The sequence below is a fragment of the Symphodus melops genome, assembly GCF_947650265.1.
Source record: "Symphodus melops genome assembly, chromosome: 5".
In the NCBI taxonomy this organism is placed as follows: Eukaryota; Metazoa; Chordata; class Actinopteri; order Labriformes; family Labridae; genus Symphodus; species Symphodus melops.
This window is the reverse complement of record NC_136695.1, coordinates 27956363-27975100: the sequence shown is the minus strand read 5'-3', so window position 1 is coordinate 27975100 and position 18738 is coordinate 27956363. Positions and strand designations below refer to the sequence as shown.

Here is an 18738-nt window from a genome sequence, read left to right as displayed (position 1 = left end):
CTAAAAGCGGCTAGCTGGTACAGTCAACATTTGGGTCCAACTCCTGTCCTTGTTCGTTCAGTTATAATATGTACAGGACACGTTGTATAAACATTTAAACAAGTTGGTCCTCCATTACTAATGTCTGGACGTTAATTGTTGTCGATTTTGGCAGAAGTGTTTCATATTGTCTCCTCCTAATTGAACAAAACCTGCCTGAAAGAGACGTAATCAGGACGGTAACCCGGAGACAGTCAGACTCCATCTCATAACTGGACTTAATACAAAATGTGTTTGACCCAGAGGACAACTAAATGCCAACGCTGCCAACAGAACTTTGCACCACAAATTAATGAGCAGCTTTGGTCAAAAGGAACAGAATCACTGTAATTTTTTTCACAGTTGGCTTTCTCCATCTCACCTTCGAACAACACATTTTTTTTTCCATGCTATAAATATCATGCTCTGCAGGCTGATTGCAGGTAAGCTGATGTCTATTTAAATTCATACACACAGTATTTACTAACAGACTCTCTGCAACACCAGACCTGATTAGACTGAATGGAATTTGGACCTGGCTCAACTCAGGTCCCAGGTCAGGTCTAAACGGGTAGAATCCTCAGAACTGGTCGACCTGTGAGGAGCTGCGATCCTTTATTTAAGCAAAGACTCAACACAGACACAAAAACAGAAACGTGTATCAATTAAGAATTCTTTATTTAGCGAACAGCTCAGATGCATTAAAGGAGCAATATGTAACTCTGTCATCTAGTGTTTGAAATGGGTACTGCAGTCCACATTCAAACTCCTACCTCTGGCTAGCTGTCAGGTCAACGAAGCTGGCAGAATTACAAAGGTTGTAAGCCTCTTTAGTGGCATTGTAATGTAGCACATCGTCTTTTCTAACGTGTTTAAGGAAGGTCTCTAATTCCATGAAGCGTTTTCTCGTCTTCAGACCTGATGAAGCGATTTTCATGACACATCTCACATTCACTCCTTCACTTCTAATTCACACACTGATGGCAGAGTGTTCATCAGTATTACTTATTCCATTCATACACATTCAGACATTGCTGACACAGCAGTGGCACAGTGCCTTGCTCAATGCTTGGGATTAAAGGAGACAGAATGAGCAGATAAATACTTCAGACGCTGCTTCATGCCAACCAATCATAGACCAGCGTACCCAAGCTGGGCAGCCTAGGGCAAATAATACTTGACACATCCGGCTATCAAATATAATTATTTTAGTGATCATATGTTATAAGTGACAGGTGTGGCTCAGCGGTAGAGTCGGTTGTCTCTCAAACAGAAGGTTGAGGGTTTGATCCCCAGCTCCTGCTGCGCCCTCAAGCAAGTCACTCCCGCTGCTTTGTCGAATGTGAACGTGTAAAATTGGATGAGTTAATACTGATACTGCCATCAGAGGTGTGACTGGGTAGGTGTGACCTGTGATGGAAGAAACTCTGTTCCGGCTCGAGCTTTACCATAAGTATACCATCGTTCGCCGATGTGTAGTTCGGCAATTGAGCCCCCAGCTTCTCCATTCAGGGGATCCTGGGGTAAGGTCCTGACTGTACTGACCCCTAATGTCCTCCAGAAGGCAGAGCCTTTGTGTAATTGTATAAGCTGATGATGTCTGTGAGCGTGTCTGTATGAAAAGGTGAGTGTGACATGTTAAGTGCCTAAAGTGGTCAGAAGACTGGAAAAGTGCGATTTAAGTGCGGTCCATTTACCATTTTCAAAATGAAAGTCGAGTGTAAGTACCTGGATATAAGTACAGTACTCACGCAAAAGCACATTTTCCATCTCTGGGTTTGAGCTATATCATTTGTGTGATTGTAAAGTTTTTTCCCCTTTTTTCTAACTGTCTTTTTAAAACCACGGTCCATAAATCTCTCTCTCCCCAAATCAATAACCGTTTTCTAAATCTGCCTCGCGAATGTCCCAGAATGAGATGTGTTTTTTTTCTGGGTTATTTTAGAGTTGAATATTTGGAATGAAAAATGCAGCATATTGCTAAATCGCAGAGCTTTCCATTTACTAAATGTATGCATGTAATATACTAAAAGCTGTGAGTCGGTAATGGTTTAAGGCTAATGTAAATTAGCAAACCAAATACAATCTGGAGCTGAAGATTTCTCCACAGAGGAGATGAAAGCAGCTAAGCAGGATCTGGAGAGCTGAAATCACATGCACTGATCTGATAATGAATTGGCTCTGCAGCACATGTCACTGTTATGAATGCTCTGCCGGAGAAAGCCTGTTTGAAACGGCACTTCAGATGATTTATATCAACACATTGCTCTCTCTTATGTGAGCCTGTTACTCGGCGTCATCTCGATTTAACCCCACACATCTTATCCCTATATTAGCGACCCTTATGTCGGCTTCTGAAGAGTCGCTCCTGAACTTTTCTGTACGTTCTGCCCTTCGCTTAGACATGAAACCGCAGTCCTGCAGGACCTCATTACTGTTGGTTATCATTTTAATCTACTGAGCCGCTTCAGGCCGGCTGGAGGGGGAGGAAGAGGCCATGCTAGAAATCTATTAAAAGGGAAAAGGACATGGTTGAGTGGAGGAGGAGTGAGCTGTGGAGTCCATTCCTCTCAGCCTGTTTCTTCCTGTTTTTTCTCTCTCTTCATCTTCCTCTTTTTTTCCCCCTTCCCATTTCATTTTCTTTCCTTTTCTCTTCCTCGCTGTCTCTATCTCTGTCGTTATCCCTCTGCCTCTCCCTCTGTCATCTCTCCCTCCCCTCACTCTCTCAATCTCTTTCTCTCCGGGGTTTTCATCTTGACCTTCAGACACCTCCTCCTGGTGCCACTTTAATAACTTACAGGGGGAAATAGGAAATGTGGTCTCAAGTCAAAATTGAAATGGGTTTTTCACTGCGGGCTGTTGATATTCTGGTGGCAGAATGAGGGAAGCTGCTTCCAGAATATTTTTCATCAAGTTTGTGCTCAGCGTCATTTCGATTAATGAAGAGAAATGATGCGATGCACAGTTTCCTGTCTGACCTCAAAAGCTCATTTTCTTGACCCGAGTCAGGTTCCCGAGTCTGAGTAACTTGTCTTCTCTTTTTGATGAAGACTTCTAGAAAAATGCAAATTGAGTGATTTTGCCCTTCATTTAGCCTATTGTTATTGATTCTGCAGAAAGTACATTACGCTCGATCTCACTTGTCCATCTTCAAGGACGACAACTAACAATGGCTCCAAACACCCCTTAGAATGATGTCCTCCTTTTAAATCATTCAGATAGCGGCTTTGAGACTATTAAGATCATCCTTTTCCAAAGTGTGCAGCAACGTACATAATCAATATTCTGTACCACCTTTTTCAGACAAAATATGAAAACCAATTCATGTCCTGTTTTTCACAAAAGTTCAAAAGTTTCCCATTGCATGCACTACACATATTACTTGGACATATAGTACTAGATCTTAATATTTTCTATTAAACTTTCAACCTCTTGCTCATACATGCATTGCAGTCTGTCGAGCAAAATCTGAATATTGTGAAACAAATGTGGTTGGCTTGGTGATTGCAGGTGACTTTAACTGATCATTAGCTCAGTTAAAGTCAAGTATGCTTCCTGAAATGATAAATAAAAATGTGTGTTAGGACTGAATTATCTCCACCGATTTTGGACTAATTGTCCTGACACTTTCTTCAAAAATATGCTTCCATTAAAACTACTGAGATTACTTCCTTCATCAAATTGTAAAATTTAATGTGGCCAATTCATTCACAAAAACGTAATCAAAATTTTTGCAAAGGTAATGACATTACCATTAGCCTTAGCCATGCTGTAAGTAGCTAGCATTAGCTTGCTAATATTGCTAAATAAAAACTGTTTACATGATCAAATGGATGAGGAAACACACTTATATGAGCATGTTAGCAAGCTGAAATTAGCATTTAGCTCAAATAACCACTTTGTTTAAGGCAGAGTAGCTAGCATGGCTATCATACTGTAAATCTAAGCTCAAATTTAGTATTCCTAAATATATAATTACAGTGATGTAAATGAGAGTAAGCAGCAAACACGAGCGCTTATACTGACAGATTTGGGGATTTTTAAGGATTTTAAGCTTAAATGACAAATTTTAAAACAAATGGTCTTTTACCAAGATTGATATCTAGTACAGAATATTAAGTGGACACATTTAGTATTGATGCCAATAATTTCAGGAATAGTCTCTGATTTATCATGGTTATCTAGCCTTTATACTAACATTGAATCTCATTTACATTTTAGGGATTCACTCTCATTTTATCAATCACACACTAATACTATAAACCCGCGGTTTATTTTGGGTTCATCTTTGTTATGATGATGGACTGCTGGCAAGACGTCTCTGGGAGAAAAAAAATAATCTAATCTGACTTGTTCTACTTTGTCAGACGAGGGATTTGATGAAATTGAAATGATAATAATAATGGTACTAAAAATAAATGTGATCATTACAGCCCTCTATTCGAACATACTCTGATATCAACTGCAGCAACATTAGAAAGCCAGAGCCATTCATCTCTCACTCTCCCTCTCTGCATGCATTACCATTAAATGAGATACAACAGTTGCTCCCTTTTATCTCTGCAATTCCATTTCAACATATTGGTATGAGGAATATGATGTGGAAAGACCCAGAGAGCGTGCACTGATATTAAACAATATGGCTGGAAACAATGCAACTGTTTTCCAATTTAATTTCATAGTGAGTAACCTGCACATTTGATTTGATTTTCATTCTCTTCCCTCACCGTGACTCAAGATGGAGACAGCACCACGGCTGCCTTGTCATGGGCGTTGGGGGGGGGGGGGGGGGGGGTTGTGTTGTTTGAGGTTGGGGGGGACAGCAATAGAGAATGGCATCATTAACATTCTCTGACAGTTAACATTTCAATCTCGCGTGGTGGCAGAATCCCAATATTGACATAAAGTGCCAGATGACAATAAGACAGAGAAGAAAAATGGGGGGAGCTGGATTTTGGATGCGGCCGGGGACTGACTGGGGTTGCGGCCGCTCCGATCTAATCAACAAATCTGTGATTGGAGAAGCTGAATGGACTGTGGAACAGAAAAGAAACCCAACAGCTGCAGAAGGCTTTGTGTAAAGTATTCTGGGAAAACAAGTATATTTCTCAATAATTGAACTTGATCATGGTCTAAAAGTTTAGTTTCATTTTGAGAATTTTACAGGAAATAAGTTTTTATATACGTTTTGCAGCCAATTGGTCCAGTTTTGCATTCTGAAGTGAAGTATTTGGCATTTTGATTTTCCTCGCAATCCAAAATTAACACTTGATTAATAACTAAAACCAAAATGCTCCAACAGCTTCATAATCAAGAATGACAAAAGTAGAGGCATTTAAGTCCAGGGAAAGAAATGTGTTAAATAGAGTCAGATATTTCTTTTTGACGTTTTCTTAGTTGCTTGTGAATCTCAACATTTATCAGATAAATGTTCAGCTGATTGATTGTCACATTATAAAAACCTTCATTGTTGTCCCTGATCACGTAGAAGGCAGCAATGAAAAGATTGTTAAGTCTGCCATTCACTTCCTCAATTAATCAACTCTTCAGTGTTTCAGAATAATCTGTCAACAATCACTAAATGTTCAGTTTTCAGAGAGTAGGGTTCCTTTAACATGAGCTTGTTTTACAGTCCAAAACATTACCATTATAAATACCATACCATACCGTACTATACCACACAATGAGATGGATAAAAAGGTTAAAAACAGCTATTTAAGGGTTAAATCACATAAAAGCAAGTCTATGAAAGTGCCGCTTTATCTTCTCAGGCAGGTCGTTCCAAAGTCGAGATTTGAGCCCCTTACTTTGGAACGACCTGAAGAACGCTGCCTGAGGATCTGAGGACACAGGATGGTTGTTTGGGGGTTGAAATTTCACAAATTTGACTTGGTGGCCAAAGCGAGCTTTAAAAGTGATCAGTAAGATCTTAAAATCAATTCTTAAAGTGACAAGCAGCCAGTGGAGAGAAGCGTGGACGGGGGGGATGTGATGTTGTCTTTGCTGCTGCGTTCTTGACCAGCTGGAGGCGAGAAAGTTATCTATGAGTTGTACATGACACACAAACAAGATAATGCAAAATATTCACACAATATAAGTAAGTGAAAAGCTAAAAAGACCATGAAGCTATTTCAACAACAACTGCAGCTTCAGGAAACATTATTTTGAAATGTGTTGACAAAAATAACTTTTAAAACAATGGAGTTGAGTGCATTGGGAAACTCTGAGTCATATGCCATTTGGTAAAGCTTTTACATAGAACAAAGGATGTAAGGACATCTGACAAATCATTATTGTCAGATCTCCGTCAATGACCTTGGACTCTCGAGACTCCTTAAAGATTCCTTTAATTAAAAGCTGTTAACATTGTTCTGTTCCTGTTTTTCGTCTTACAGCAGATCCAGGATGCTGCTGACCAGGGCGTGATGTTTGTGGGATTCGTCCAGGAACCTTATGGAGCCCCGTGCACCCGGATCAGGCAACCAGACACCCCGTCTCTCTCCCTGCACTCCAGCCCCAGCTCTGTGCTCGGTTCTCTGGGAAGCTGCAGCCCCTCAAATCCCTCAAGCCCTCGAAACCACCCAGAACCCGGAGCTGACACAGTGGACAAAGAGGGGAACGAGGCAGAAGCATCGAGTGAGAACACTGGGAACCATTCAGGGAGCGAAGTGCAGGGCAGTCAGGATGAGGTGTCGCCTGCAGCGTCTCCCATATCAGAGGGAGATCTGACGGAGGAAGACTCGCCGTGTCACAATAACAACAAAGACAGAGAGACAAAGGAGCGGCTGAGATACCGCCGGCAGAGGGGAGATGGTGAGTGGTCTCTATGGTTGCCTTTATTAACTTATACTAAGAGGGAAATTAATTGTTAATTAAACACGTTAGAGGAGGCTATAGAGCTTGTAAAAATGAATATGGAGGAAAGAGATAAGACAAAGTAGTCAGAACATTCTATTTACCAATTTTAGGAGATTTTTATTTGATGATTCTTGCTTAAAAATTGAAACAGCAGGTTATAGTTTAACCAAGTGCCAGGGGGCTGGAATACAGTAGTCCGGTTTGATTACGAGTCAGCGTCTTCTTCTTTTTAAGCGGGCCGTACAAATGTAAAGAATCAAGAAAACTTTTGTCCATCCCAAAGTAGACATTACCACGCAGCAGGGGTGTTTCCAGAGTGGTGGCATGGGCCCCCCTTTGAAATGAATTGGCCACCCCAAAACCTGAAAATAATATTGGCTATTTGCCTTGCGATGAGATGATTGAGATGTTTGCAATATTTTTAAAGACTTTAAATTGTGACCTCCATATTGTTTTTAGTCCTTGAAGAATTAAGTTTTGAAGATGTATATGTTGCTATTATGTTTAGTTACTTAAAAGTCAATGTGATTGGTGGAGACAGAAGGGGTAAATAAATGCTCTTCATTCATGTGTGCACACAAACTTCAGGCCCTCCCTGCACAAGTCAGCGCCCCAGTTTTGCCACCCCAGTCCAAGAACTCTGGACACACTCCTGCAAAGGGTGAACTCCACTCTAAGTGAGTTTATCAAAATCAAAAGATCAAAATTCAGTCGCTGGTTTTTACCATAGCCCACAAAAAAATCAAAAACCGTTCATCAGTATCACTCATGGCCTCTTCAGCCCAGAAGGGAGACAAGATGACACAAACTGCTGGAGTTACACAGGAGATGTCTCTGGGCATCTCATTTCAGACTTGATTGAAGTGAAATTTATAGTGAGACTAGTTTGACCTCAGTCCTCCTGGCAGCTGAACGCCCACATGCCTGTGCTGGTTACACTTTGCTCAGGAGTCAAACGGTTATGTGCCACTGTAACCGGACATTCAAAATACTGCCATACCGTTCCTACACTACACAATGTCATCTGTCCACTTTGCTGGTTTTAATCGAGGTCGTAGAGCGTTACAGCAGTAGCAATTAACTCGAGCGAAGACTCAACATTTGTCCGGCGTTGCTGGAATGAATCAATAAAACTAAACATAATTAGTTAAAACAACAGGTTATTCTGTTGCCGGCTAGCAAAGGTGAAGATTGTTGTCATGTTTAATTGACTTTTTTCTGCACGACCCTAAATCACACTAACAAACAAATAAGTTAGAAAATATATCAAATACATAAACACATACTTCTACACATACAGAACTATATAATGCTGCCCCTAAAATAAAGTTTGTACATGTTCAGAACCTCAAAGTTAATTTAAAGTCTAATTTCTTTTTCCTCTTCTTCTCATGATAAAGATTATTATATTTAACGAGCTTTATACCAAACTGTCATGTCTGCAATCAATCGAGGGGGTTAAAAAGAAAACAAGGTTGAGATGTCTTTATTCGTGGGCAAACTAAACGTTTGTTTATCAAGTTAGTTTGCCTCCACTTTATTGTCGTGAAATAATTCGAAGCCACTGTGAAGAGTTTTTAGGTTGTTATCAAACAGACTGATATTAATACTGACGTCTCCCTATGAGCTGCAAAAGCAAACAAGACCATCAACATATAGACTGACCTTTTCTTGATATTAGTTTTTAATGTCTGAGCGCTCTGCTGTGGGCTCGGTCTCACATGTGATAAAAAAAAAAGCCTCTTTTAACCTTTTCAACAGCAAAAGATTCTCAATGAGTAATTAAGCTTCCTCGTGAATTATAGCAGGATGATATTTTGGGTTTACAAAAACAACAACGCACGTACGGGTCAAAATCAGCAAAGAGATAAAAGTTTCCACTAATATCAAAACAAATCAAAATGTCCCCACAGGAGCTTTAAAACGGTTTTGAAGAACACGCCCTTTAAAGGAAAGTGAACTAATGAGTCTAATGGGGGATGTTAACTCAAATGTCACATTTTCAAAACTTTACTGAACTTGAAAACCTGAAAAGACTTTCAAATCCAAATGACGAAGGACCTACCGCACGGCCATGAGAAATGCCTAATGAGAGATAATAATTATGATAATTAAATGTCAAAACTGCAAACTGAGGATTAATGTTTGTGAGACTGGAACTGGTTTCTGCTTTTTTCACGGCACTTTAATAAATTGTATGAAAATGTTTCTCTCGCCTGGTTTCGTGTTATCAGCAGGTTTTTGGCACGTTTACATCTGCAGCCCTTTTTCACCAAACTGCAGTCGACTGCTGGTCCCAGAACTGCCAAAGCAGTCGGGTTAAATCCTGCACCCAAGGGTGCCCACTGTGAACCGTAGCTTCTTGTCTCACACATTCACACCGATCCAAACCGACAGCTACTAATCTTCAGCCAATATCTGTCTACATATCTGCGTAATTTGTGTTTCATTTGAAGCCATACCTTTTGGCTGTTTAACTAAAGAGCAACGTGGTGCCAGAGATCCTCTCTTTAAACATTTGGCAGCTGTGGAGGTGTCATTTCCTGCTATTTCCTCAATGTTACACAACAATGTGGCGCCTTGGGATATAATCCTCTCTATCCGTTACCCAGAGAAAAAAAGGAATCTTCTTATAGATGGTGGTGCGTACAAATTCTCTCTCAGCCGATGAAGCGGGGAGCCTGTGAAATCCACCACAAACGTTTTGTAGCTTTTTGGAAAGTGCAAATTTCATGCTTTGAATTTTATCTTCCCAGAAAGTGTGGCTTAAGCAGCTACAGTACATCTCCTCTGAGTTATTAGTGGTACACTCTTTTCTTTGGGAATCTTGTTGAAATTAGCGCAGACATTTTTAGTTTCGGCTTCATTTGAGATTTTTTTTTTTTTTTTTTTTTTGGATTGACAGATGGAGACACCCACCACAATCACCCCCTCCTACAGTCCTGTTGCATGGACTCTATTTTTTGATACGTGTCAGTGCAATGTGCAAACTGAGCATTAGACCCAATCCTAGTGGGAGTGTTGGCGTGTGTGTGTGTGTGAACAGTGTGTGCGCAGAGATTAGGTTCAAAGCATCTAATACTAGGTGTTGCATAATGAATGTACTCTTTGTTGTGTGCATACTTTATATTTTTGCTTGTGAGCGGTAACACACTCTTGGCACCACAGCAGAGCCCAGCCCACTGGTCCATCTGGGCCTCCCCACAGTGCATTTTGCAGTGAGATAATCCCCCACTGCGTCGTCCTCTACCACCCTCAGCCACACAGCTCTCATCCCCCCCTCCCACCTTCATCCCCCTGATTCTCTGCGACCACGCCAGCAGCGCCGGTGGAGCAGCCAGCCAGGGTGGCGAGGGTTCCTGCCAAGCGCCCATGTCCCTCTCTACTAATGCCCAGTCTGCCGAGGAGGCCCGGGAGTCTCGGCTGCTGCTTGGCTTGTCTGCGCTAATCCTCAGATCTCGAGGTGAACACCGTGCAAGTGTTGGCAGTGGAGCTGGCGAGAGTCTGCAGCTTATGGGCGAAAGAGGATCTCCATTGCTGGGACTGGAGATCTGGATTGAAACTGAGCCCATAAGTTTGGGGACTTAAATGCTTGGATGGTTTCTTAAGAAAGGGATTGTAAGGGAACAGAAAATGGAAAGAATAACATGAAAGTGACAGATGTACTCTAATGTCTGGATAGGACACAGAGCTGTCTCCAAGAAAGGATGTCTGCGTGCAACTATTTCCAAACAGCTTGTACATTTTGTGGAAGACATGTTGACAAATGAGGGAACATTAAGAAACATTGGATGGATGGAAACGATAGGACAGCAAGTGGATGGACTCATTACCTAACAGTCACATGATGTTGTAAGAGCAGGAGATTTTAAGGTTAGGTAATATCACAGAAACAAAGAATACATCATATACAGGGAGAAAGTCTGGAGGCTTGAGTTATATCAGCGTAAACTCTAACCAGAACTTGATCTTTTCATTACCTAGAATAGTTTAATCGTTTATGGTTGTCATGTCATGTCATTATAGATTTACCTATATATAAAGTATTTTCAACTCTAGGGCCACTAAATGCACCGAGGTGCATGTGTAGAGTACATATAGGGGGAATGGCTGACAGGAAGAGGAAGGCAGTTCTCATCAGACGAGGCAGTCAGGTTTTGTACTGGTTCTGTTTTCACTGGAGACGACACATCTGCATCAGTTTTCTTTAATAAACCGTCGACTCAACTGTAAGAACGACTGGAAAATAATCGTCTTCAGTCATCTGCGTCAGACTCCCCCCCTCTACCTGTGTATGCATGGCAATAACGGGAACGTTGAATCACAAATTGCCCAAAATGAACTACGTGAAGATCACACAAAATAGTTCATTCAGTCAAAGATAAACGTGATCTGTGTTACCATGTTACGCTGTGCTTTTTTTTAAAAGATGTGCAAATTAAATGCAACAACATTTAACGACAAAGAAATGTTCAAATACAACCTGCGTGAGTAAATGTTGATCCAGCAGATTCACAGCCTGACTCAGAGGTCGAATCCGTCATCTTTCAAAAAGATGGTTGGATCTTCAGCTCGAAAACTTTGAGGCTGAGTAAAGTCAAAACAGTAAAACATGCCGTAACGTGTTGTTGTTTTTCTGCATTCAGAAATGACATTTTTATATGGGACCTAATGAGGATCCTTGTTTTTTGCAGCCAGCCTCAAGTGGACAGTCACGGTACTGCATTTCACCCCTCTGTTGGCTTCACAAGAGGTTGCAGCTTGATTTATACAAACAATGACATTTAAATGCGACAAAACAATCAGCAATTGATAAATGTTATTTTAATAAAGTCCCGATATAAAGAGTGAAAAAAAGTGAATATTTAACCATGAAAGCGTTTAAAGCCAAGAATCTAATCCTGTGATCCTGAAGATGGATTGTTTGCATTTCCTGTCTTGACATAAGATCACGATGAGCTTTCAACAAACAAACATAGAATTAAGGAAAGAGCTTTATCGAAGGTGTAATCCGGAAATCTTCAACATCTTAATCAACATGCGGACGAAGTCTTTTCAGCCGTCTGGTTTCATCCTTGAGATCAGTGTTATCTGCGCTCTGATGGGATCAGTGTCCAGCTCCTCAGATTAGAGAAACAGAGGATGAAATGATGACATGTCATGTTGGAAAGCCTCGCCGTGAGATCATGGCAGGCTAGCTGCCGCCGACCTCGTCATTTGGACAGCCGTGTCACCATCAGATAAGCCTTTGAAGAGACACGCGTTCACCGACCCGACCACACGCCGCCAGTGAGAGCGAGACTCAGGTCAGCCGTGCAGACTTGACTCTGAAAGGCTTAAGGTCGTTTCTTAATGTGATGAATTAAGAGTGTGGTACACGTCCAATTGTGTGAATGTGCAGTGTGTCTAAGTATAGCTTTACATGTCAGATTATTGAGGCATTAAATTCTTGTTCTTGTTATAAAACGACTCTTCAGGACTTCTGTTTCCTGGTAAAGTGTCACTTCTGCAGCACATCGCTGCTGTGCAAACATTATGTTTTGCTTTTGTCCTTTCCAGGCCTCTGTAGCAAAAAGGGGACGGGGGGAGTGGTGAGCTTGGCAGGAGACATGTTTTTGAGATATATGCTAATAGAGTTTGTTAAACATCAAACACCACTTAACCTTGTGTTCCCTCCTTAAAAAAAGTATCTGCTCTTCTGCAGCTTCTCACGGGAATTATGTTGATGTTCTGGTCCAATCTCCAGCTGAGTAAAACCAGGCAGTGCTAGGGAAGTGAGCTGTTGCTATATTATCATGTTGTTTTTGACATACTTTTATGAATGCTCAGATACAAGTGTGCGTTTATTACCTGATAAAAGACGAAAAATAACCCAACTTTGTAAAAAATCTGCGTTTTGACATTTGCATTGTAACTTGCAGCTGGAGAAAAAGAACATCATGTTTGTTTGTTTTTCCCTCTGCGACGCACTGAAGTAAAGCAGCTATAAGCTAAAGCAGCTTTATGTCACGGTTAAAAAACAGAGACGTGCAATGTGACTTTAATATACCGCCCTAAAAAAGATGAAAAAATTAGAAAAAGAACCAAAAAAAACCATCAATAAAACGAGAGGACACATTTGTGCAACAATGCAACTGTTTAACCACATCCCAACCTTCAAACGAAACATAAATCATCGACTGTTATCTCAGATTCAGAGGATACCTCTTCAGTGGTTTGAACACATTGACTTGCAGTAGTCACCAAACATCTGCTCAGACAGTCACGTTTCCAAGGCAATAATCAAATCAGGATTCTTACAGTCACAGCAGAGTCTGTGCTTCAGGCCGAGGGGTGATGACTCACACTCCTCTACATCTCCTGTTTTCATCTCTGTTTTCTTTTGGCATCACAATTAGTATTGTTTCAATGCGGCTCCAGTTTTGAATGTTTGCAGTTTTACCTGACACATTTGAAAAAGAGTGATTCATTCCTGCATTTTAACATCGTGAGAGCAGTTTGTTGTCTGTCAGTGCAAACACCCTGCTGGTTTCACCACACGGACACGTCATTTCGTCAGTGCACCTACTGGCAGGTTCTGTACACTCCTGAGCTGATTGGGCCCACTCTAGTCAGCGCTTGCATTTTCAGCCTTTTTTTGAAGCGTGTCAGTCAGCAGTGCCTCGCCGCTCTGCTTCGCTCCAAATATGCACAACGCCCACTGCAAACATGCGTAACGCTGAACAGAGCGAGATAATATTCACTTTATTTATATGATAGCACCTTTAAAACACGGCTTTACAAAGTGCGTGACAATCAGCAAGAACAAGAACGCAGATCACATAAACAACAGCAAGAACATGACAAATGCAATAAATTAAAACCCAACACATAAAACCCCACCATTACAAGAGGCATCACAAGAACCCAGGATAAACCCAACAACATGAGCTGAGACTGAGAGGACGGAAAGTGAACCCTTCATCCGGTCAATCTCAATTCAAAACACAACATACAGATTCCTGATCGTATATCCAATCAGCGAAAGCACCGTGGAAGACAGAACGGATGAAAACCGCAACTTAGCCGCCATGATGCAAGTGGACTGAAAAGATGTTTACCATCCCAAAACGTATTTTTCCCCCTGATCATTAAAGGTGATGAACAGTGCTGCCGACCCCCTCCACTTTAATCACAGTCACCATGTTGCTGTAATCAAATCGGAATTAGACCGTAATTAAATACAATGCACGAAAAACCCTCCTCTATTAGACAGTGCACATGCTGTATTGTGAAAAAAGATGGAGGCCAGGCAGCATGTTGTTCTCCTAATGGCTGTTATAAATGGAACAAATATGACCACTGTCAATAACAGTCCCATCAGTAGCAATGTAATCATCTGTGTTGAGTGTGGTTTTATGTTGTTATACTGTCATCACAGAAAATAAGAGCTTTTTAAATCACTTTGTATACTTGGCACATTTTCCAAAAAGCAGTGTTGTTTTTATGACCTGCCTGCAGCTCGCTGACACATAAAGGATTTTATGGGACGAACAGTTGTGATGTATCATCTGAGGCTTGTGCACACAAACTGTAAACCAGTTTATGTGATGCAGATCACGACCGAATCATGCACAGTGAGGAAGCATGTCGTTTTGGCCTGTAGAAGAGGATGTCATCTTGTTGTTGTGTGTCGTCCAAGATGCGTTTGCCATATTGTCCTCGTTGCAGCGGGTGGAGGACGAGAAAGACGGACGGACGGAGGACGGGGGGGGGCGTTTGAATATTCTGCAACTTTTCTCAAGAGTGACGAATGACAAGATTTTGGGAATTTGGTGTCCGGCTGTCACAGCGGTCAAACGAGCCAGACGAGAAATGGTAATAAATGATTCATTGGCCTTGGGTGTCTGCCGGACGGATGGACAGACATGTAGAGGAACCAAAGGGACTGAGGCATGACTCCCCCCCCCCCCCCCCCCCCCCCCCGCCACCACCGCCACGTCAAAGTGTGTGTGTGTGTAGGTGGACGGGTGTGTGGGCGGCAGAACCACACATTCTGCTCATCCATCTGGTTCACTTGGGGAATGAAGGCCGACATTTTTGCATTGGAAAGAAACAAAGGGGGGGAAAATACACCAGACTTGGATTTGAGACGCTCTCTGTCCGATTCGAAACCCCCACTCACATCTCACGTCTGGTGATCCCGAGCAAGGCAAACATTTCACTCACTCACTCACATCACAACAAATAAAACTCCTTCCACTTTGATTTCGAGCGATATGAGCGTGAAGCGGCGGCAATCCTACTGCGAGTAGATTTCCAAGCCTGTTTCTCCCCTCTGAGGCTCGCTGCATTATGTATATTTCTGCTTGATGTAAACAACAGCTAGCAGGAGAGCTTTTAATGCATTATTCAAGGTTGTACAAAGAATTAACTTGGTTACAGTGAAACGGTGCCTTTTAAGTTCAGCGACAGAAGAGTAACATCACATGGGGATGACTAGTAGCATGAAAGTGATCAAATTGCTCTTGATTCTTTTAACATTTGTTGTGGAGAAAGAACAAGCAGGGAGAAAAAAAAAAGGCAGACGCGTTCTTGGAAGAGAATTTCAGCGCAATCAAGTCCAGCTCAAGGCAGCACAAAACTCAATACACAAAAATAATTTGTCTATTTTGCATCTGCCAGGTGGAGCGCTTGTCCATGATAAGATAATGATGTTGTTGGTTGTATTAAAAGTGTCTTGCATACGTGTCTGACTCTCTGTGTGGCGTCACCAGACAACAGAAATGTATGTGAAACTTCAAAGAATGTGAAGCATGCACGATAAAAGAAATGTTAAAAATACAGAACACGTGTTTTATGTTCAACCCAGAAACTAATTATACAGCTAAAAGAATGTATAGGTGCATTGTTGACTAATGTAATGGTGGTCGGGAGATTCCTTCTCTTAAGGCTCTGACGCACCGTGGAGATCTTCGCCAATCGACCTCGGCTTCTAGTGTTTCAGTTTGGACTGTCGTGCTCTTTTGTGGATAGACATTAAGTGTTTTAGCCACGTCGAGGGACATTGGGGGGCCCCAGTGTTAGCTGGGTTATTTTGGGGGTTGAGGGCTGAAAAGCTTTGCAAACCCTGGACTAATGCACGAAAAATAAGACCAGATACTGATGGTCTTTTATCGTTTCCAATTTAACCTTTTGTTCTATCTCGTGGTATGGGAACAAAAAATCGTCGAGCCAGCAAAATAATTAAAGAATTGGCACACAGCAGCTTTCCTTGTCAGATATCCGGAACAAACAAACTGTGAGGAAACTTTCCAACAACTTTTAAGAGAGTCAGAGGACGAAAGATTACTCAATGGGGAGGACGGAGTTGGCAGGTCATCTTTAAAACGTTTGCATTGAGTGAGTCTAAATGTCTGTGTGCTAATATCTACATTACGTCTGGCAACGTTTTAAGAGTTGTTTTTCTGTCATACATCTTTTTGGAAGAGTTTTTATCTCCTACATGCCACTTTTTTTTTCCTGAGGAAATGAAAATGAAATGGGTTGGAAATCAAGAAATTGCTCTTGACGAGAACAATTTGGCCCAAGTGTGTTGGCGAAGAGACATTTTTGATTTTCAGCAAATTGGCTGAGTTTTCTGGTTTTCTCATCTCGGAGGGAATAAATGTTCTTCCAATTGAATATAATCACTTTCTCACAGTTTGGTTGTGAATAAAAAAAAAGGGCTTCAAGTGTCTCTGAACTTTCTGCTGCAGTTATGTTTTTATCAGTCAGATCTGTGTTTTGGAGGCAAAATGATATGAGAGCAAACATGATAAATATAACTTGGACTGATCTCAGCATGTCATGCAAGGCTTCCTGTTTTGCAATGTAAGCATGCAGATATAAACATGTGAGACTGAAACTTTGCAACAATTTCATTCATCACTTCTAACAACTTCTGGCATCTGAAGAGACGGAGCCAAATTACGCTCTGGACTGTAGCCAAAGTGTGGCAGCATTTCAAAAATCACGTCGTCAAACGTTGGACTTCCTTTAAGGTGACACCTGTATCATCACACCCCGACTGAGTAAAATCAACGGCTCAGTTTTTGTTTGTCTCGTCTGAACAGGGGTGGAGCTGCTCGCCTTGTACAACCACCCGCCAGTCCGAGAGGGCCAGGTGAAGTACTACACCGTGAAGGTGCCGCTGCGGGTCCAGAACTGTGACGAGGGCGTCAAAGGGGTGGAGGCGAACTGGCTTGATCACATGACGCAGCACTTCAACAATGGAGCCTCCCTGGTGGACGGATATTTCCACCTGGGCAACGTGAACGGTAAGCCGGCTTGAAAACACTCGCGTTATAATGTCATCCACACAAACTGTTTCAAGAGTAACACACAATCCAAAAATCATCAGAATTTAAAGTTTTAATGCACAAACAAGAAACACACAGCTTTCACCTTTTACTCTTTATTTCTCAAAGTCTCCAGATGTGTTCTTCTGCAGGTACTCTCAAATCTAATGTTCACGATTAAGGTCATTAAATCCTTAAAAGGTTCCCAGATTTGCCTTTTGACTTAAGACTGTCAACATGAAGCAGATCCTAAATTACCGCCAGCCTCCATACAAATAAAAAGCATGGGTAGGTAATGATGTGCCTTGACCTTTCGGTCGTTAATAAAGCATTAGCTGGCATTCATTTTCCTCCAGAAAACCATCAGAGCATGTTTTTAATAACTCTTGTGCGTGACTCTGATAACCATCGGCGTAGGGAAAAGTGGTGCAATCCTGCAGGCTTTTGTTCCGCCAACTTTCTCTGAACAACAGCAGAAGTTTCAGCTCCATTAAAAGCTGTTAGATGGAAACTTCAGTGTTATAAAATGTTAATCGTTCATTCTGCCAGTCCAACTCTGAAAACAGTGAAAGGGACTCTTATGTCAAATTTATGAGAAATTAAAACCTATGTCAAGTCCTTATATCACCTCAAATGTTCCCTAAAGCTATCAAAGCCAGAGGAGTCCTTCATTTTATAGTTGTTTCGAGGTGTCTTCTTGTGGCGGCCTCGATGACAGACACTACAAGTATGTCTATTGTTGTCATGGAAACACCGGATGTTACGTAAAAAAACAGCTGCATAAGGAAGCGGAGCTGCTATCGCTGTTTTTGCTGCTGTGATAAAAACGTCACGTAAATGACACTTGGACACATCTCAAGTCGGTTTCACCTGTTTGTCTCGATGACGGTTAAAACAGAGCTTGTTCTAATCGGGGTGATGGTGGAGTAGCAGAGAGAATCGCTCCCATGATTCCCCGCCAGCCTCGACGTCATCTTCTGTTATTGTTTTGATTGAGAGCCCCCTGGCTGCTTATGAATGAAATGGACTTAAGCATCATTAAATGTTTCTGGTACGTTTTTAATTCATATTTTGAAGCCTTAAATTTGGCAACCAGAAGCTGCCGTACTTTCATATTTTGACAGCAGGATGGATACGCTTTGCTTTGTCCCTGGACTGTTTGGAAAGCCACTGTTGTAACAACTTTCAGAGCACACAAAACCTAAACCTCTGTTTTTCCTGTAAAAAAAAAAAATATTTTGTTGACTCTTTTCTAAATGGGACCAACATTTGCAGAATTGTGCAGAAAAATGTGATCAATGAAAGCACAAGAATGAATCAGTTCTGGTTCATGGATTTGTAGAGCTGCAAATGAAGGGACTTTTTGACGTACATCCATCAGGTGTCAGGAAACATGACCCTGGAGGAAACAGTAGTTTAGTTTAAGACAGCGTAGTGGTGTTTTACAGACTCTTCAGAGGCTGGATTATGCTCTCACCAGCATGCTCCAAGCCTGAGATGACGAGTCTGTCTTCTTAGAGGATTCTTGGTAAGCTGAAGTTTC

The 18738-nt window shown here is 41.6% G+C and overlaps 1 protein-coding gene across 3 annotated transcripts in view; it reads left to right on the top strand.

Moving 5' to 3' along the window:
- The window catches only part of rftn1b (raftlin, lipid raft linker 1b), a 112026-nt gene that overhangs the window by 61153 nt on the left and 32135 nt on the right, over positions 1-18738 (top strand). For all 3 annotated transcript variants that reach the window (XM_079344203.1, XM_079344205.1, XM_079344204.1), the window contains exons 5-6: positions 6414-6831; positions 16971-17174. In XM_079344203.1, the coding sequence (XP_079200329.1) occupies positions 6414-6831; positions 16971-17174 (622 nt within the window). The remainder of the gene's footprint in view (positions 1-6413; positions 6832-16970; positions 17175-18738) is intronic.